We start from the raw sequence: 21,373 nt of genomic DNA, 5'->3' as shown, positions 1-21,373 counted from the left end.
TTACCACCACGACCTCTCAACCAAGCACCCCTTGCCCGTGCAAACATTTACTAATCGCAACTATGCAAACTGATCTCACAACGATCAACGTTTAAAACAAAACTGCCAAAAGCAGGTTCAAAATCATTCCTGCAAATGGATTCTTCCTGGGAAAATACTTGCATCTGGAATTTAACGAGAGGATTTAGTAACTGAATAACTGGACTTTTGTTTATGAACGCCAGTCTCAAAGGTGAAGCTTTGAATTTCTTTTAATGGAGTTGTTTAGTATTTTACTAGAGAGATATCTAATATTAATATATCTTTAAAAAGTATTATACTTGATGGCATGCATTAAAGAGAGGGGTTAAATTTAAAGAAGATGTGTAAGGCGATTTGTTTTACATATTGTTGGTGCCTGGAATGCACTGGTAAATGTAGAGGTGAAGGCAAGTATGATAGAGGCATTTAAGAGGATCTTAAATAGACACATGAATGTGCAGAGAATGGAGAGAAATGGACATTTCAGACAGAATTGATCAGATTAGTTAGGCATTTAATTACTAGTTTAATTAGTTTGACTTGAGGTCCTGGGTTATAGGGAAAAGTTGAATCGGTAAGGATTTTTATTTCCTAGAGCATAGGAGAATGAGGGGAGATTTGATAGAGGTATGCAAATTAATAGGTAGGATAAATGCAAGCAGGCTTTTTCCACTGAGGCTGGGTGAGACTACAAATGGAGTTCATAGGTTAAGGGTGAAAGGTGAAATGTTTAGAACATAATCCCATAAAACATAGGAGTAGAATTAGGCCATTTAACCCATCAAATCTGCTCTGCCATTCCATCATAAGAGGAAGGGGAATATGAAGGAGATCTTCTTCATTCAGAGGGTGGTGTGAGCGTGGAACAATCTGCCAGCATAAGTGTTGCATGCGAGTTTGAGTTCAACACTTAATAGAAGTTTGGATAAGTACATGGATGGGAGAGGTATGAAGGGCTGTGGTCCAGGTGTGGGTCAATGGGACTAGGCAGAATAATGGACCAGGTGAGCTAAGTGGCCTGTTTCTGTGCTGTGGTGCTCTAGGCCTCCACACTGACAGCACCTCAGGTCAGAATTGAACCAGGGTTTCTGGCACCCCATTGGACTTTGGGTACAGGGAGTGACTAGACCAGCTGAGACAGTTCTCCCTGGAGTGAAGGAAGCTGAGGGGTGAGCTTGAGATCATTAGGAGTATAGGTAGGTGAATGGCCAAAGTCTTTCCCCCAGGGTAGAGGGCATAGGTTCAATGTGAAAGGGGGAAAAGGTTAAAAAGGGAGTTGGGGGGGGCAACTTTTTCCACACGGAAGGTGGAGGGTATGGGGAACATGATGGCTGAGTGAGATATGGGCCAAACATGGGCAAATGGAAGGAGGTCAGCAGGGCAATGTGACTGGCACAAGCAAGCTGGCCAGAAGCGTCTGTACTCTATCACTCTGTGACACTAGGACTCTAAGAGCATGTGGGTTTCCCCAGGTGCTCTAGTTCCCTCCCACATCCAAAATCAGAAGCAGGGTTATTAACGCTGATACATGTTGTGAACTTTGTTGTGGCAGCAGTACAGTGTGATACATAAAATTACCACACATAACATTAAGCACGCAAGCAAATAAATAGTGCCAAAGAGGAACAGCAAGGTAGCTCGTGCAGGTTAAGTAGCTGCTGTAAGTTGCCCTTAGCAGGTAGAATCAGGAAAGAATTTAGAGAGAATAAAAAAATGGAGGATCAGTGTAATGGGGAGCTTGATGGTCAGCAGGAACCCAATGGGCAGAAGGGCCTGTTTCCATGTTGTATGTCTCTCTGACTTGATTGGGCAGAGTCTGTTTAACAACACTGAGGACAATGACCTTCCCATAATGACAAACTTTACACACAAAATGAACGACTGTATCTGGAGCACGGCAATCCAATCTGCACACTGAACTTGCAGAGGAGTTCTGAGAGATAATGATAGCCATTCCATGCGGAATAGCCAGCTGTTCCCTTTGCAACCCCTTGTAGGCATGGGATTTCCATGCATTTGTCGGCAGATGTTTGCAGGGAATCTTAGGACAACGGTCAACCACAGAGTGCAAAGTAAGTCCAGCAGCTTCCCACCACTAAAGCTGGCGTTTCCAATGCAAACTCCGGCCAGGAAACCAGGGATATTGGCTTCTTTCAAAAGAGAGCAACAGCTGGAAGGGATTATGCTAAAAGTTTGTATTTTTAGATTTGTTTATTTAAATGTTTTAACAGTTTTATGTTCTTCTGATTAATACTTAAAACTCTTCAATTTGTTTCAGAAACATTTAGAAGATTTTACAGCTTTGACAGCTGGCTGAGCAGGAAGTGCAAATTAATTGACTACCTAATATTTTTCAAAATTACAATTGGTGAGCTTTTTCCTACCTCCTTCCCTCCTAAATTCCGATTCCCTCAAAGCAGTTAAAAAGCTTAAATAAACAGCGGGAATCACTCAACAGGTCAGGCAGCATCATTGGACAGAGAAAGAGAGATAGTGTTTCACCTGCAAATATCCACACTATTTCTCTCCCTACAAATGCTGCCTGACCTGCTGAGTGTTTACAATGTTATCTGTCCCTATTTCCGATTTCCAGTAACTTGAGTTTGATTTTGATTTTCAAGGAGTTATGAAGGAGGTGAAGGAAACTGTTTCTCATGGAGAACAGAGACCATAGCAGAGGCACAGTCTTAAAATGATTGCAGATCAAGGCTGGAACACACACTAGGTCTGCCTGACCTGTTGAGTTCCTCCAAGAATCTATGGAGGGGAATAAACAGTCAACATTTCAGGCTGCAACACCTCATCAGAACAGGAATGAGGCAGAAGCCAGAATAAGAAGGTGGGAGGGAGGGGAAAGAGTACAAGCTGGCAGGTGGTAGGTGAAATCAGGTGAGGGGAAAGGTGGGGATGAAGTGAGAAGATGGGAGGTGACAGGTTTAAAAGTTTGAAGAAGGAAGCTGATAGGACAAGACAGCAGACTATGGAAGAAAGGGAAGGAAGAAGGGGGGGCGGGCCAATCCAATCAGCCGATGGGCTTACTCCAGAATAAATTTGGGGACATTTCCAACTCATTGTGGCTGGGGAATGGGAATTATACAGGCTGACAACATCAAAAGCTGTGACATGCTGCCACCTTCTGGACACTGATGGGCATGGCATAGTGGCACTTCGATCAGCTCACAGGGACCTGACTCAAGTTTATAATGTTATTACAGGCATAGATAGGATAGACCGTCCAAGAGTCTTTTCTCCCAGGGCAGAAATGTCAAATACTGTAAGACATGTACTTAAGGTGAGAGGAGGAAAGTTTAAAGTGGATGTGTGGGGCAAGATTTTTACACAGAGTACAGTGGGTGCCTTTTAAAGGGTTGCCAGGATTAGAGTATCGGGCAAAAACGTCAGCGTGGACTTGATGGGCTGAATTCCTGCTTCTGTGCTGTACAACTCTGTGACCTTTCCCTCTCTCCACTCCTCCTCTCCCCCATCTCCCCCCCCCGCCTCTAGAGGGAGTCAATGAACTCATTGCAACTACTGATGAACTAGGCCAGCCAGTTAGAGAACAATTGTAAGGTTCAGGCTACAGGTCAGAAGAAGATCTCTTGGTCACAGAGATGTAGAGCATGGAAAGAACAGGCCCTTCAAGCCGGCTTATCCATGCTAACCAAGAAACCAATCTAACCCAGTCCAATTTGCATCTGTTTGACCCAAATCCTCTTTAACCTTTCCTATTCATATACCTCTCTAAGTACCTTCCAAATATTAATGTACTGTCCCTGTCTCAAACACTCCCTCATTCCGTATACCCACGATGTGAAGAAGTTATCTCTGAAGTTCCTATTAAATCTTCCCTCTTTTACACTTGCACTCTCTAGTTCTTGATTCCCCAACACTGGAGGAAATACTGTGCGCATTCATCTTGTCTACAAAAAAGAAAAGTGAAGGTGCACAGCAGGTATAGGCAAGTAGGAACACATGGGGTGCTTGTGGAGTACAAGAAATGCAAAGGAACACTTAAGAAAGAAATCAGGAAGGCTAAAAGAAGGCATAAAGTTCCTCCAGCAGACAAGGTGAAGGAGAAATCCAGGGGATCCTACAGATATGTTAAGAGCAAAAGGATTGCAAGGGACAAAACAGGTCCTCTGGAAGATCAGAATGGTAATCCATGTGTGGAGCCAAAACCAATGGGGGAGATCTTAAATGCCTTCTTTGTATCTGTATTTACTTGGGAGACGAATACAGTCTATAAAAGAGAGGCAAAGTGACGTCAATTGCAGTTGCCTCCTATAGGGACTAAAGGAACACCTTGTCAAGCCCTGAGGATTTATCCAACCTGATTTGCCTCAGGGTAGCAAACAGAGGAGGCAACTGCAGAAATTGGCAGGAGCCTACCAGAGATATTTAAACCATCCTTAGCAACAGGTGAGATATCGGAGGATTGGAGGATAGCCAATGTTGTTCCGCTGTTTAAAAAAGGCTCTAAACACAAACTAGGCAATTATTGGCCAGTGAGTCTGACATCAGATGTGGGAAAGTTGTAAGTTATTCTAACGGAGCAGATATATAAGTATTTGGATAGACGTGGACTGACGATGGATAGTCAGCAGGGCTTTGTGCATTGGTCATGTCTAACCAATAATAAAGTTTTTTAAGGAAGCTATCAGGAAAGTGGATGAAGGCAAGGCAGTGGATATTGTCTACATAGACTTTAGTAAGGCATTTGACAAGGTCCGGCAAGGGAGGTTGGTCAAGAAGTTTCAGGTGCTCAGCATTCAGGTAAATTGGATTAGACGTTGGCTTTGTGGAGAGCCAGAGAATGGTAGTACAGGGTTGCTTCTCTGACTGGAGGCCTGTGACTAATGGTGTAATAATGTGGTTAACTGGATGAGCAAATTTGTGCATGACACCAGGATTAGAGGTATAGTGGACAGTGAGGAAGGCTATCGTGGATTGCTGAGGGATCTGCATCAGCTGGAAAAATGGGCTGAAAAATAGTTAAAGGAATTTAATGCAAACAAGCACGAGGTTTTCATGCAGACAATTGCTTTGTAAGATCAACCAGGGCAATGAGGAGTATGGCAGAACAAAGGGATCTGGGAATACAGGTCCATAATTCGTTGAAAGAGGTGTCACAGGTAGATAGGGTTGTTAAGAAAGTTTTTGGCACATTGGCCTTGACCTTCATAAATCAATGTACTGAGTACAGGAGATGGGATGTTATGTTGAAGTTGTATAAGATGATGGTGAAGTCCAACCTGGAGTACTATGTACAGCTTTGGTCACCTACGTACAGGAAAGATGTAAATAAGTTTGAAACCATGTACAGAGAAAACTTACAAGGATATTGCCAGGTTTGGAGGATCTGTGTTATAAGGAAAGATTGAATAGGTTAAGATAGTATTCTTTAGAACGTAGAAGACTGAGAGGGGATTTGATCAAGACATACAAAATAGGATAGGGTAAATGCAAGCAGGCTTTTTCCACTGAGGTTGGGTGAGACTACAACCAGAGGTCATGGGGTAAGGTTGAAAGGTGAAAAGTTTAAGGGGAACATGAGGGGAAACTTCTTCACTCAGTGAGTGTGAGAATGTGGATGAGCTGCCAGCACATGCGGTTCATGAGAGATTGATTTCAACATTTAAGAGAAGTTTGGATGGGTGTATGGACAGTAGGGATATGGAGAGCTATGCTGCTGGTGCAGGTTGATGGGGGTAGGCAGTTGAATAGGTTTTGACATGGCCTAGAGGGGCCAAAAGGGCCTGTTTCTGTGTTGTATTTCTCGATGACTCTATGTTCTAAATTAGCCATGATGGGATAGTGAAGTAGACTTGATGGCCAAATTGCCTAATTCTGGTCTTATGGTCTTGCGGCCTGAGACAGCAGCCAGAAGTGAATGAGGAGGGATGTAAGTTGACCGGCGGTTGGAGGGGGGAGTAAAGGTGGACTACATCATGCCTTTTGTATAGAGCCCTCAAGTGTCCTGAACAATTAATGCTTCTGAAAGTGACGTTCTCATGACTGGTCACGAAGCAACTCCTTTCACTTCTTTTACGTCTTCTGTTTATTTCAGATGTGGCTCTGCTACTGTTGGAGCCCGTTATCTACAGTCTGGCAGCGTGCTTTCAGGCCGATCAGGTGATCTGGCACTTTGCCCTCTCCGAGATAGTTCCACGAGGTTGTGAAGAAAGCTTGCGGCCTGGAGGCCCAGAAGCCTGGAGACAGGGCACGAACCTATGATCAATTCCCTCTCGTGCCAATTTTGCCCATTAAAGTGCCCAGGTAGATTGAAACCATCGAGGTGGGTGCGGAGGGCGATCGAGTATGCAGTGCCGTCTATCAGGTTCTTGCTCGCTGCCACCGGAGGGTACCTGCGTGTGCCAATCTCTCACTCGGTGGCGTCTGCGCATGCCAATCTCTCACTCCCTCTCGCTTGCTGCTCCTGAGGGAAGGTCCTTGCGTTCGAGTGATCTCTCTCTCTCTCTCTCTCTCCCCCTTGATGCTGTCGGAAATTGCTGCTGGAGGAAGGTTTAATCAGCATTGCTGTCATAGTCCGATCCATGAAGTCCGTATTCTGGGTCACGGTCTGGTCCATCGACCCTTGCTCCAGGTTTTTCTATCTACCCTGTTTCTGTCTTTGTTGAGCTCTAATTGAGCCAGCTGATGCTTGTTGGGGCTGGCTGCATAAATACCTTCAGAGACCAGGGCATGGCCGCTGGATTGTTCTTGTCCTTACTCCTTCTTCCCTTGCTCTGCCTTCTGTTTCCTCGCCTGAAGCCCTGCCTTGTCTTGCCGGTAACTCTTGCCTCGCCTCAACTCTCCAGCCTCCAGCCTTGCCTCAAGTCTCCAGCCTCCAGCCTCGCCTCTAGGCTCAAGCCTCAAGCCTCCAGCCTTCAGCCTCGCCTCTAGTCTCAAGTCTCAAGCCTCCAGCCTCGCTTCTAGGCTCAAGTCTCAAGCCTCCAGCCTTGCCTCTAGTTTCAAGTCTCAAGTCTCAAGCATCCAGCCTCCAGCCTCGTCTCTAGTCTCAAGTCTCAAGCCTCCAGCCTCGCCTCTAGTCTCAAGTCTCCAGCCTCCTGCCAAGCCTCACCTCGTCTCTTGCCTAGCCTCAAGCCTGTAGACTCCAGCCTCGAGCCTCTTGCCAAGCCAAGCCAAGTCTCTAGCCTCGAGCCTCTTGCCAAGCCAAGCCAAGTCTCTATCCTCTAGCTTCTAGCCTGAAGACTCCAGCCTCGTCCTGCCTGCCAGCCAAGCCTCGTCCTTGCTTAGTTCTGGGGTCTGAGCCAGAGGCAAGACCCAGGTACTGGGTCCTTGTCCAGTCTCTGGCTCGGAGTCCAAGCCCAGGCTCCTAGCTCTCTTGTTCAGTCCTGTTCCAGGTTCCTGTTTTTCCTGTCCATGTCTTTGCCATCACCCTGTATCTTAGTCCTGTCCCTAGTCCTTCAGTGTCTGTGTCTTGCACTTGGGTCTGTTCCCAGCCGCGCCCGATGACCGCTGCATTTTTTTGTTGTTGCTATTTTCCCGGTGATTTTGAATGGTGGTAGCCTGCGGCTAATGCATACAGCTGAAATGAAATATCCCTTTTGATTTTGTGTTTCATATTCCGTGTTTTCGCTCATTGTTTGTTGCTGTTTGCGCAATTTGTTTTTTTGTGCGTGTAGGGGGTGGAGGAGGTTGATATTTTTTCTATGATTCTTCAGTGGCTGCCTGTGGGGAAGATGAATCTCGGTGTTACTAACTGCATTCATTTGATAATAAAAGTACTTTGAATCCTCCTTTCCCCCTTCCCCCTTCTTTGTCAGTCCTGAAGAATGCTCTCAGCCCGGAACGTTGACTGTCTGTTCATTTCCATAGATGCTGCCTGACCTGCTGAGTTCCTCCAACATTTTGGGTGTGTTGCTTTGAATCCTTCGAATTAGAGGTAGGGTGTAAGACATCTTAAGGAAGGAGGGAGAGGGTCAGGAGAACGATTCCAGAGCACCGGGCTTTGTCATCTGAAGGCATACACTAATGACAGATGAAAATCAGGGTTGAGTTTTTAATCCTAACCTTAACCGTAATGTAAGTTCACGACAGGCTCAACAGTGATTTTCCAGAAGGTGACCGCAAAGCTGGAGACCAAAGATGGCCTGTCCTTTGGTTGGAGATCTGCGTATGTGCGTGGGAGGATGTAGGAAGGGAGGAACTGGGCTTGCTTCGCTGTTTGTGCTTTCTTGCTTGGTATATTCTGTTTTCATCTACCTCCTACCCAAGATCCACAAACCTGACTGTCTGGGTAGGCCTATTGTCTCTGTCTGCTCCTACCCCACTGAACCCATGTCCTCATACCTCGACTGCATTCTGTCCCCCTTGGTTCAGTCCCTTCCCACCTACACCCACAACACTTCTCATTCTCTCGATCTCCTCACTAACTTTCAATTCCCTGGCACTGACCGCTTCATTCTCACTAGATGTCCAGTCCCTATACACTTCAAGAAGGCCTTAAAGATCTCCACTTTTTTCTCACGAAAAAAAATCAACCAGTTCCTCTCCATCACCATCCTCCTCCAACTGACAGAACTGGTCATCACCCCCTAACAATTTTACCTTCTGCTCCTCCCACGTTTTCCAGTCTCTAGGGGTAGTCATGGGCACCCACAGGAGCCCCAGCTCTGCTTGCCTCTTCACTGGCTACGCAGAACAGTCCATGTTCCAAGCCTTTCCCGGTTATGCTCCTCAGCTCTTTCTCTGCTACAATGATGACTGCATTGGTGCTGCTTCATGCACCCATGCTAAGCTTGTTAATTTCATGAACTTTGCCCTTAAATTCACTTAGTTGATTTCTCACACCTCCCTCCCCTTTCTCAATCTCTCTGACTCTATCTCTGGAGACAAACTGTCGATCTCTTTTATAAATCTACCAATTCCCACAGTTGTGTAGACAATACCGCTTCCCACACTGTTTCTTGTTTAAAAAAAATTCCCTTTTCTCAGTTCCTTCATCTCCACCACATCTGTTCTCAGGATGTGGCTTTCCTTTGCAGGATATCAGAGATGTGCTTCCTCTTCAAAGGATAGCGTTTCTCTTCCTCCACCATAGATGCTGCCCTCACCTGCATCTCCTCCATTTCCCGGACATCCACACTCACCCCAGCTTTCCGCCACCTTCGCAGTGAAAGGGTTCCACTTGTCCTTATCCATCACCCCATGATCTGCCACATTCAATCCATCATCCTCCACAACTTCCGCCTTCTCCAAACATACTTTTACGTTCCCTCCTTCTCCTTATTCTGCAGGGATTGCTCCCTCTGTGATTCCCTTGTCCATTCATCCTCCCCCACTAATCTCCCACCCAACACTTATCCCAGCAAGTGGCCAAAGTGCTACACCTGCCCATTCACCTCCATTCAGAACCCCAAGCAGTCCTTCCAGGTGAGGCAACACTTCACCTGCGAATCTGCTGGGTTAGTTTATTGTGTCCCGTGCTCCCAGTGTGGGCTCCTCTACATTAGTGAGACCCATCGTAAATTGGGGGACCGTTTTGTCGAGCACCTCTGTTCTATCCGCCAAAAATGGAACTTCCTGGTGGCCAAACGTTCCCATTCCTGTTCCAACATGTTGGTCCATGGCCTCATCTTATGCCAAGATGACGCCACCTTCAAAGTGGGGGAGCAACATCTTATATTCCATCCAATCTGATGTCATGAACATCGATTTCTCCTTCTATTCCCCACTCTGTCCTCTTGCCTCTTCTCACCTGCCTATCACCTCTTCCAGGGTCCCCTCCTCCTTCCCTTTCTCCTGTGGTCCACTCTCCTCCACTGTCAGATTCCATCCTCTCCAGCCCTTTACCTTTCTCACCCACCTGACTTCCCCTACCACCTTCGAGCTTGTCCTCCTTCCCCTCCCCTTTTCATTCTGGCCTCTTTCCTCTTTCTTTCCGGTCCTGAAGGAGGGCCTTGGTCCAAGACATCGACTGTTTATTCACTTCCATGGACATTGCATCTTGTGTGTGTTGCTTCTGTTTTCTTGTGCCCTGCGTTATTCTGCTCAGCATGGTGGGCGCGTTGTGTTGGCGCCAGAACGCGTGGCGACACTTGCGGGCTGCCCCCAGCACACCCTTCGGTTGTGTTGGTTGTTCAGTACATGTTTCAGTGTACGTGTGATGAACGAATCTGAATCTGGTAACTGGATCAATAATTGGTAATCGGTTTATTATTGTCACGTATACCAAGGTAGAGTGAGAAGCTTCGTTTTGCACACAGTCCGTTCAGATCATTTCAGTACATCAGCACATTGCGGTAGAGCAAGGGAAAAGGAATACTTGATGTTGGAATTACCCAGAATTCATGGGGCAGCAACAAGGGTCAAGTTGGATTGATTGCAATATTGTTTCAAAGAGTCTAGCACAACAGGCCACACAACCTCCTGCTATGTTGGAATTTGTTGTATCTGTGATTTCTCAAAGCCTTGGGAAGCAAAATCTGTCGGCTGAGTTGTGCATTTTTCAAGCTGGGACCACCGCAAAGTTGCTTGAAGGCAGAGAGCCAGGGCCTCTGGGGGAAAGCTGTGCAGTATGTGAAAGGACAAAAAAAAATCAGGCTTCCGGGAGGGAGAGAGGTCTGACTCGGGTACTGAGCATTGCATCTAGCCCAGCGCTGCAAGGCTGTCCTGCAGAAATGACCTGATGACCAGGCCAGAGTCTGGTCCCCAGGCAAGTGGAGGTCACACAGATGCAGAAATCGGTTCCCTGAACTTAATAGGTCTTTCCACACAAATACCAGGCACGTACCAAAAGCACAGCCCTCAGCATTGTTGAGGGTCCCTCCTATTTGTCCCACAATCTCTCTGACCTCCTGCAGAGTCAGAAGGTATTGCAGTATAAGAACAGAAGATTTCTGAACCAATATCAATGAGAGCACGAGTAGCATTATATCGTTGTATATTTAAATGTATTTTTTTGTGTGGCATATGATTGTTTGCTATCCTGAATGTGCTGTGTATGTTTTGCCTCTTGGCCCCAGAGGAACACTGATTTGTTCGGCTGTATTCACGTATAAGTAAGTAAACTTCTACAACTATGTGTCGTATGTGCACTTTATGTCAACTTGCACATCTACACAATTTTATTATCTGTTAATAATATTGTGCTGATATTACTTTATGTGATGATATATGGACTGTGTTTTGCACCTTGGTCCCAGATAAAAATAGTTTCATTTAACTGTATACAGTACATGTTTACGATTGAATGGCAATAAATTTAAAGTTGAATGAGTGTCAGGCAGGGTTATACATACACAACAGGATGTGATTAATCACAGCGTTATAACTACACTACACTGATGTGCAAACTCATTAATATCTCTTTGATCATAAATCAATGTCAAATACTTTACTCCTTTGTACTTTAAACACCAACTACAAAACACCACTTTCGTCATGTAACTTAGGAGCTTAATTTTTATTTATAGATACAGCACGGTTCCCTCTCGGCCCAACGTGCCTGCACTGCCAATCACACTCATGTGACATATTAACCTCCTAACCCATGTGTTTTTGGAATGTGGGAGGAAACTAGAGCATGTAGAGAAAACCCACACCGTCACGGGGAGAACATGTGAACTCCTGATAGACAGCAGTGGAATCAAACCTGGGTTACTGATAATGTAATAATGTTACACTAACTGCTACACTACCACGCCATCCAATATTAAATACTTCTGTGCGGAAAAGGGTTGCCAACTATCAAGCTTTGGCCGGTGATTAATCTCAGATTGGCTCTACAAGCAGTTTATGGGAGGGAATTTGGAACATCATAAACCAAACTGGGGTGTAAAACTCCTTTGTCTTAATTGGGTGAAGGGCATCCCAAATGATATGACAATTACAATCACCAATTCATCCTGTAACTTCTACAACTGTATTATTGAAATGGGCATGCTGGCTCCTCCCAGTGAGGGAGGAAGGAGGACAATGTGGTTGGAGGGAGGTTCAAGTTCCTGATTGTCAGCATCTCTGAAGGTACACTCTGGGCTCAACATATTGATGCAATTACGAAGAAGACACCAATGGTGATATTTCATTGGGAGTCTGAGGAGACCTGGTACGTCACCAAGGGCTCTAGCAAATTTCTACAGATGTACTGTGGAGATCATTCTAATGGACTGCATCACTGCCTGGTCCTGTGAAGGGTCTCAGCCAAAAATGTTGACAGTTTATTCATTTCTGTAGATGCTGCCTGACCTGGTGAGTTCCTCCAGCATTTATTCTGGTACGGAGATTCCACCGCACAGGATCAGGAAACGCTGCAGAGGATTATAGACTCAGCCAGCTGCATCATGGGCAGTAGCCTCCCAGCATCGAGGACATCTTCAACAGGTGATGCCTCAAGGATCACTAAGGACCCTCACCATCCAGGACATGTTCTCTTCTCATTACTACCATCAGGGAGGAGGCACAGAAGCCTGAAGGCAGACATTCAATTACTTAGGAACAGCTTCTTCCCCTCTGCTATCAGCTTTTTGAGCAGACAACGAACCCATGAACACTACCTCAATATTTTCTCACTTTTTGCACTATTTATTTAATTATTATATTTCTTATTGTATCTTTTAGTAACTTTTTTGTATTGCATGGTACTGCTGCCACAAAACGACAAATTTCATGACATGCCAATGATCTTGATCTTGATTCTGGGAGGAGTGACATCTGCTGTCAGATGTGACGGAAGAGAGATGACTTGACAGAGGTGTACAAAGTGCCAAGAGGTGTAGATTGAGTGGGTAGCTAGAGACTTTTCCCAGGGCGAAAGTGGCTAATACAAGAGGGGTGTGGTGATTGGTAGTAAGCATAGGGAGGATGTCAGAGGTAAATGCTTTACACTGGTAGGAGCGAGGATTGGCCTGCCAGGGTGGTGGTAGAGGCAGATACATGAGGTACATCTAAGAAACTCTTAGAAAGGCACATGGATGACAGAAAAATGGAGGACTAGGTAGGAGGGAAGGGTTAGATTGATCTTAAGAGTAGGTTAAAATGTCGGCCCAACACTGTTGGCCAAAAGGCCTGTATCGTGCCATAATGGTGTCTATGTTCTACCTCCTGAAACCTGTCCAATCAGAAATGGTGAGGCCCATGAGAGCTACTCAATTTAACCACCAAGTCCACCCTCACACTCCCCTCTGAAGTTTGGTTCATCACCACAGCCTCACCTAAAATAATGGTGATGGGATTAATTTACAAATAAAAAATCTCTTGGTTCTTCTCAACTTCCAGATGAAGGGGTGTGTGACCAGCGGAACTAGTTACAAACTATCATACAATCAGTCCATTCAGCCTGTGTCCACGCTGGTTGAAAAGGAGATCTCTGATCTACTCCCATTTCCCAGATCTCAGTCCATACCAAGCCACAGTCCTGCAAGTGCTCGACCAGAGATGTTTTAAACACGGTGATGTTGCTGCCTCAGCCGCCCTTTCAGGCAGTGTTCCAGACCCACCATAAAATGTCCCTCAACACCATCACCCCTCACCAATTTTTATCGACACACTACTGGAAGCATTCTATCAGGATGCATCACAGCTAGGTACGGGAACTGCTCTGCCCACGATCGCAAGGAGCAATGGAGAGTTGTGGACACAGCTCAGCACATCACAGAAAGCAGACTCCCCTCTATGGACTCTGCCCACACTTCTCCTCGTTGGAGGCTGCAGATACTGGAATCTGGAGCAGCAAGCAACCTGCTGGAGGAACTCTGTGGGTCAAGGAGCATCTGGGTGGAGGGAAAGAGCTGTCAACTGAGGTTGCAACTCTGCCTCAGGGCTGAGTGGAGAAGGGAGACGGTCAGTGAGAGAGGCCAGTGGGTCATCGGCAGCCTTAGGAGGAGTGTAAGATAAACAACAGGTTCTGATAGGGAGGGGAGCTGCCTGTCATCTTTCACTCCGCTTCAGTCCACCAATCGCCCCAGTCTCCTGTCTCATCACTCCTCCTCCTCTTTATACTCATCTTGTCGCAGGGCTTCCACCCAGAACATCAACAATTCCTTTCTTCCCACCTTCCTTCGTTGTTCTTAGTCAGAAAGTATAGGGTTAAGTGTGGAGCCTTATAAGGGGAGGGAACGTCGACTCAGACTATGAGAGGCCTGCGTTGGGCATTTGGAAGTCTGTGTGGGGCGCCACTCCTCACACAGACTAGAGCAATGTGTGGTTAAGTGACTTGCTCAAGGACACAAACACGCTGCCACAGCTGAGGATCGAACTAGCGACCTTGAGATCACTAGACGAACTCCTTAACCACTTGGCCACGTGCCCAACACCTTATAAGACAACTACGAAATGCAGTGGATACAACCCAGTCCATCACAGAGAAAGCCCTCCCCACCATTGAGCACATCTACATGGAGAGCTGTCACAGGAATTCAGTATCCACCATCCAGGCCATGCTCTCTTCTCACCGCTACTATCAGTAGGAAGTCCCACACCACCATGTTTGGGAACAGTTACTGCCTTCCACCATAAAGCTCTTGAACAGGCGTGAATAACTTCACTCACCTCAGCTCTGAACTGATTTTACACTCATTTGCAAGGATTCCTGGGCTAAAGTTAACATTTATTTACTTATTTATAGTATTTATTATTACTCTTGTATCTGCAGTTTTATCAGTTTTTGTTGTGTGTAGTTTTTCACAGAAACATAGAAATCTGCTGCACATTACAGGCCCTTCGGCCCACAATGTTGTGCCGACCATGTAACCTACTCTAAAAACTGCCTAGAATTTCCCTACCGCATAGCCCTCTATTTTTTAAGCTCCATGTATCTATCCAAGAGTCCCTTCATCAAATCTTCTATTGTATTTCTTTGTTTTACTGTGAATGCCAGTAAGAAAATGTAACTCAGGGAAGTACATGGTGACATACATGTACTTAGATAGTAAATTTCCTGTGAACTTTGAATGACTATAAACAAGCTCCAGCCTTTTAAGTCACTTCCACTAAATGCATTGGTATTAACAAACAGTGGTGAGTTTAGAAATCACAAGGTACAGCTGAGTAAACGAGGACTGTTATCTATTTCAACAGTGCACTGTGGGGAGCCACTTGACACAAGTGATGTGGAAACTGATGACATATTTATACAGACTCTCAAAGAGAACATGTTTGTAGGTATATCCAGTCAAGACGGGGGTAGAGCAGACACGGGGCGTTCCCATTTGTAAAATACTTAGAGGCTACATGTTAAATGTTACTGCATGTGTGTGTCGACAGGGTGAAGGGCAGGACGAACGGTCATGGCATGTTCAAAGTCAGAGTAAAGTGCATTATCAGAGTACATGCCTCACTGTACACAACCCTGGGATTCTTTTTCCTGCGGGCATACTTAGCAACTCTGTAGAACAGTAACTGTAAACAAAATCAATGAACAACAAGCTGTGCAAATGTAAATATAAATAAATAGCGTTGTACAAAATAAATAAATTGTAAGTGTGACTCTAGAGCCGTCTACGAGCTGTAAGGAAAGGATGGAAAAGGTAGCAGGCACAAGGAGACATTGAAGAAACCTGTGTTGTTTTCACTGGAGGCTGAGGGGAGATCTGAGCGAACGTAGAACAGCACAGTGCAGGCCCTTTGGGCCATGATGTGTGCTGACCTTTTAACCTATCCCACGATCAATCTAACCCTTCCCTCCTAGATAGGCCTCCAGTTTTCTATCATCCATGTACCTTTCTAAAAGTCTCTTCAATGTCTCTGATATATCTTTAATGTATCTGCCTCTACAGCCACCACTGACAACAAGTTCTATGCACTCTTCCCTCTGTGTCAAATATCCTACCTCTGACATCCTCCCTAGGCTTTCCTCCAATCACCATAAAATTATGCCCCCTTTCCACTCAGGAAACAAAGTCTTTGGCTGTCCACTCAACCTACGTATCTTTTCATCTTATACACCTCCATCAAGTCACCTCTCATCCTTCTTCTGGTCCAAAGAGAAAGGCCCTGGCTCAGACAACATAAGACATGCAAGTTATGAGAGGCATAGATAGGGTAGGTGGTCAGAATATTTCTCCCCGTGTGGAAATGTGAAATACCAGAGGACATGGGTTTGGGGGCGGGGGTAAGAGAAGTTTAAAGGAGATGTGCAGGACAAGATTTCTTTACGCAGAGAGGGGTGTGTGCCTAGAGAAAATGGCCAAGGATAGAGGTGGATACAGATACAATAGCAGCATTTCGGAGCCTGTCAGACAGACAAATGAATGTACAGAGTATGGAGGGAGATGGATCAGTACCAACAGGAGAATATAGAATATACTGTATAGAATATGGAACATTATAACACAGTACAGGCCCTTTGGCCCACAATGTTGTGCCATACTGTTAACCTACTACAAGATCAACCTAACCCTTCCCTCCTACATAACCCTCCATTTTTCTATCATCATATGGTTATCTAAGAGGATCTGCTTCTACCTCTACCACCACCCCGGCAGTGCGTTACATGTACTTTCCATTCTCTGTGGAAAAAGCTACCTCCAACGTACGTAAGCGTTTTGATTGGGACAATAATTTGTTTTTAACATATTGGGTAAAATTCACTATAGAACTCATAAATTTATATGAATTTATATTAAGTAAGGAGGTGGGTCTCAATTTAACATTTCATCAGAAACTCACCACGTCAAGCCTAGACCTGCTTTAGTTTGTCATCACGCTAAGGCTTTATTAGGCATTGGTCAGTCCAGTTTTAGGCCTTGTATCCAATAAAGGACGTGTGGCATTGGAGAGGGTACAGAAGAGGTTCATGAGAATGATACCAGGAATGAAAGGGTTAACATATGAGGAACGTTTGATGGCTCGGAGCCTGTAATTATTTGAGTTTAAACGAATGAGAGGGGATTTCATTGAAGCCTATCGAATACTGAAAGACCTGGATAGGGTGGACATGGAGAGGATGCTTCCTATAGTGGGAGAGACTAGGACGAGAGGACACAACCCCAGAGTAGAAAGATATTCCTTTGGAACAGAGATGAGGAATTTCTTTAGCCAGAGGATGGTGAACCTGTGGAATTCATTGCCACAAACGGCTGTGGAGGCCAAGTCTACATATATTTAAAGCAGATGTTGATAGGTTATTGATTAATCAGGGTGTCAAAGGTAATGGGGAGAAGGCAGAAGAATGGGATTGAGAGGGATGATAAGTCAGCCATGATGGAATGATGGAGCAGAATCAGTAGGCTGAATGACCTAATTCTGCTCCTATATCATTATGTTCGGCACAGACTGTGTGGGCCGAAGGGCCTGTTCTTATGCTGTACTGTTCTGCATTCAACTTATTGTTGAGTAGCACCTCCCATAAGGTGATTCCTAGTTATAATTATAGTTATAGGTTATGGGTTTCTCTTCTAAGGTCCCTTCTGTTAAAACTCTCATTCCCTTCATAATTTTATAATTCTCCAAAAAAAAAACACCACCAGCCAATCCAGGCTCTCCTCATAACTAAAATACCATCCATGCAAACTGAGTAGGCATTGGATAAGAATTACCAGCTGACCTGGTAGACTTTTTCTGATTGGCTGCACTTCCAGCATGTTTGGACTGATGTGTTTGTCCAGCTACCAAACTGTATAACAGAAGAGAAGAGGGAAAGAAGCACATAGAAGAGAAAAAATTACACATAATCTGAACCCAAACACGTCAGACTGATTAAAAAAGAATTAAGAGCACAACAGCAATGCATAAATGGTTAAGACAGACATGATCATGAATATTGATGGGAAGAGAGATCTAGGCACGCTGGTGTATGAAAAAACACAGCCTCACTTGGCTTTCCTAGCCCATTACCCCAAGATCACCCTGTGTAGGAGAGAAATCATTAAGCTGGAAAGGGTGCAAAGAATCATGCCAGGACTCTGAGGGGTGGGGGAGTACTGTTAGACAGTCTAGGACTTCAGAATCATTGTGAAATCTGCTGTTTTATGGCAGCAGTTCCATGCAAGGCGTAATACTATAAATTACAATAAGAGTAAATATAAAATAAATGAACAGTGCAAAAAGAGAGCAAGAAAGTGTGTCGTAGAGTCCTACAGCACAGAAATAGGACCTTCAGCCCATCTTGTCCGTGCTGAACTACTATTCCGCCTTGTCCTATCAACCCATTGTGGAACCAGAGCCCTCCATATCCCTCACATCCATGAACGTATCCAAACTTCTCTTAAATGTTCAAATCGAAACCACATCCACCTCTCCCACTGGCTGCATGTTCCACACTCTCACCACCCTCTGAGTGAAGAAATCCCCTCTCATATTCCCTTTGAATATGGTTGATAAGTGTGGAAACTATAGGGGGGGGGGATGAAGAGAGTGTGAAACTAGCAAAGAGAGTTGGAAAACAGAGAATGTGGAACTAGCAGAGGGAGGGAAAGAGGGAGTGTAGGAAGGGTAGAGGGTGAAGGAGGGAATGTGGAAACTGTAGATGGAGGGGAAGGAGAGAATATAGATACTGCAGAGGGAGGGGAAGGAGGGAATGTGGAAACTGTAGAGGGACAGGAAGAAAGTAATGTGGAAACTAGAGGGAGGGGAAGGAGGGAATGTGGAAACCGTAGAGGGAGGGGAAGGAGAGTGTCACCGTGATTCCCATTGTTTCTCCTTTTCTCCATCTTTGGTTGGATATTTTCCCATTTCCTCAATTCTTAATTGATCCCATTGACCCGGAGTGAGAACACAGGGGATTTCCGAGGACCACAAGACACTAAGAAGCTTTTCTCTAGACTGAAGGGGTGAGAGACTAGGAAACATCCCATCAAAGGAGACACCGAGCGGCAAGGACAGGCATGCAGTTTCCCACTCCCACCAGCAGAGGGTGCCCTAGTCCAGCTTGTTCACAATTGGTGCTTTGAATAATTTTACAATTTGCACAACTTATGATTACAATTTAAACTGGCCACAACTCATAGAGTCATAGCACACCACAGCACACAAACAGGCCCTTTGGCCCATCTAGTCCATGTCAAGCTATTATATTGTCCAGTCCCATCGACCTGCACCTGGACCATAGCTCTCCACATCCCTCCCATCCATGTAATAAGACCATGAGACACAGGAGCAGAATTAAGCCATTCAGCCCTTTGAGTCTGCTTTCCTATTTCATCATGGCTGATCCATTTCCCTCTCAACCCCAATCCCCTGCCTTCTTCCCATGACCTTTCATGCCCTGACAAGTCAAGAACCTATCAACCTCTAACGTAAATACACTCGATGAGCTGGCCTCCACAGCCACCTGGGGCAACAAATTCCTCAGATTCGCCACCCTCTGGTGAAGAAATTCCTCCTTGTCTCTGTTCTAAATGGATGTCCCTCTATTCCTCTGGTCCTAGGCTGCCCTACCACAGGAAACATCCTCTCCATATCCACTTAATTGAGGACTTTCAACATCTGATAGATTTCAATGAGATTCCCCTCCCCCACCATTCTTCAAAATTCCAGCGAGTAAAGGCCTAGAGCCATCAATCGCTCCTCATACGATAAGCTTTTCATTCCCAAAATCATTCTCATGAACCTCCTCTGAGCCTTCTCCAATGTCAGCACATCCTTTCCTAGAAAAGGAGCCCAAAACTGCTCACAATACTCCAAGTGAGGCCTCACCAGTGCCCGATAAGGCCTCACATTTTACATTCTAGTTCTCTCAAAATGAATGCTAACATTGCATTTGCCTTCCTCGCCATCGACTCAACCAGCAAGTTAACCTTACGGGAGTCCTGCACGCGGACTCCCAAGTCCCTTTGCACCTTGGGTTTTTGAATTTCCTCCACCTTTAGAAAATAGTTTACACTTCTTTTCCTTCTACCAAATACAGGATCATACACTCCCGACACTGTATTCCACCGGTCACTTCTTCAATCACTCCTCATACAATAAGCCATTCAATCCCAGAAACATTCTCATGAACCTCCTCTGAACCCTCTCCAATGTCAGCACATCCTTTCTTAGAAAAAGGGCCCAAAACTGCTCACAAAACTTTGTGAGGACTCGCTAGTGCTTTATAAAACCTCAGATTATATCCTTGTTCTTATATTCTAGTCCTTTCAAATGAATACTTACATTGCATTTGCCTTCCTCACATTGACTGAACCTGCAAATTATCCTTTAGGGAATCCTGCATGAGGACATCCAAGTTCCATTGTAGCTCAGATTTTTGAATTTTCTCCATGTTTAAAAATAGTCTGTGTTTTTATTCCTTCATCCAAAGTACATGACCGTACACTTCTTGACACTTCTTTGCCCATTTTCCTAATCTGTCCAAGTCCCCCTCAAGTCTCCCTGTTTCTTTAACACTAACTGCACCTCCACCTATATTCATATCATCCGCAAACTTGGCCACAAAGCCATCAATTCCATCATCCAAATCATTGACATGCAACGTAAATAGAAGAGGTCTCAACAGAGACCCCTGCAGAACACCTCCAGTCACTGGCAGCCAATCGGAAAAGGCTCCCTTTATTCCCACTCTTTGCCTCCTGCATTCAGCCAACGCTCTATCCATGTTAGTATCTTTCCTGTAATACCATAAACTCTTATCTTGTTAAGCAGCCTCATATGTGGCACCATGTCAAAGACCTTCTGAAAATCAAGTGTATAACACCCATCAATTCTCCTTTGTCTATTCCTGCTTGTTATTTCCTCAAAGTATTCTAACAGATTTGCCAGGCAAGACTTTCCCTTAAGGAGACCATACTGACTTCAGCCTTTTTCATCATGTGGCTCCAATTACCCCGAGACCACATCCTTAACAATCAACTCCAACATTTTCCCAACCATTGAGGTCAGGCTAACTGGCCTATAATTTCCTTTGTTCTGCTTTCTTCTGAGTATTTAACAGCGTCATTCACAAGTAACTCCAAGCTAGCACAAAGAGCTGAATGTTTCATTCTTTGATCCTGCCCACAGACTATTTATGGCTCAAGGTACAGGTATCCACCAGATGGGACCAAGCAAGGTAGGTCAAATGTAAAATATCTCAGCATAAAATACAGCACATCCCATAAACTGCATATGCAGTCCTCTGGAGAGGGAGTGGGCCTGGGACTGATAGGAATGAGGGAGCTTATAAAAGCAGGAGGCTATAAATCAAAACATTTAACTAAACACTTGTTAACTTGCTACCACTTTATTTCCTGTCGGTCACTTTACGTAGAGACACTCCTGAACCTAGCATCACTTTATGTACATATAATCAATCTGTGTATATAAACTATATAACCATATAACAATTACGGCATGGAAACAGGCCATCTCGGCCCTTCTAGTCCGTGCTGAACTCTTACTCTCACCTAGTCCCACCAACCTGCACTCAGCCCATAACCCTCCATTCCTTTCCTGTCCATATACCTGTCCAATTTAA

General features: G+C 45.1%; 1 protein-coding gene and 1 long non-coding RNA gene across 8 annotated transcripts in view; one reads left to right on the top strand and one right to left on the bottom strand.

The window, feature by feature from the left end:
- The window catches only part of nav3 (neuron navigator 3), a 503,350-nt gene that overhangs the window by 312,630 nt on the left and 169,347 nt on the right, over positions 1–21,373 (bottom strand). Inside the window, exon 6 of one of the 7 annotated variants that reach the window (XM_063058462.1) lies at positions 17,528–17,596. The exons of the other annotated variants lie outside the window; for them this stretch is intronic. Within the exon in view, the coding sequence (XP_062914532.1) occupies positions 17,528–17,596 (69 nt within the window). The remainder of the gene's footprint in view (positions 1–17,527; positions 17,597–21,373) is intronic. 7 annotated transcript variants of the gene reach the window in all.
- LOC134351786 (uncharacterized) lies at positions 21–15,548 on the top strand. Its single transcript, XR_010019252.1, has 3 exons — positions 21–232; positions 2,300–2,389; positions 6,089–15,548. It is a non-coding gene; the product is annotated as an uncharacterized LOC134351786 (long non-coding RNA).

Source organism: Mobula hypostoma, chromosome 9, assembly GCF_963921235.1.
Source record: "Mobula hypostoma chromosome 9, sMobHyp1.1, whole genome shotgun sequence".
NCBI classification, from domain to species: Eukaryota; Metazoa; Chordata; class Chondrichthyes; order Myliobatiformes; family Myliobatidae; genus Mobula; species Mobula hypostoma.
Note: the sequence above shows the minus strand (reverse complement) of the source record. Positions and strands in the feature narration are given on the sequence as shown.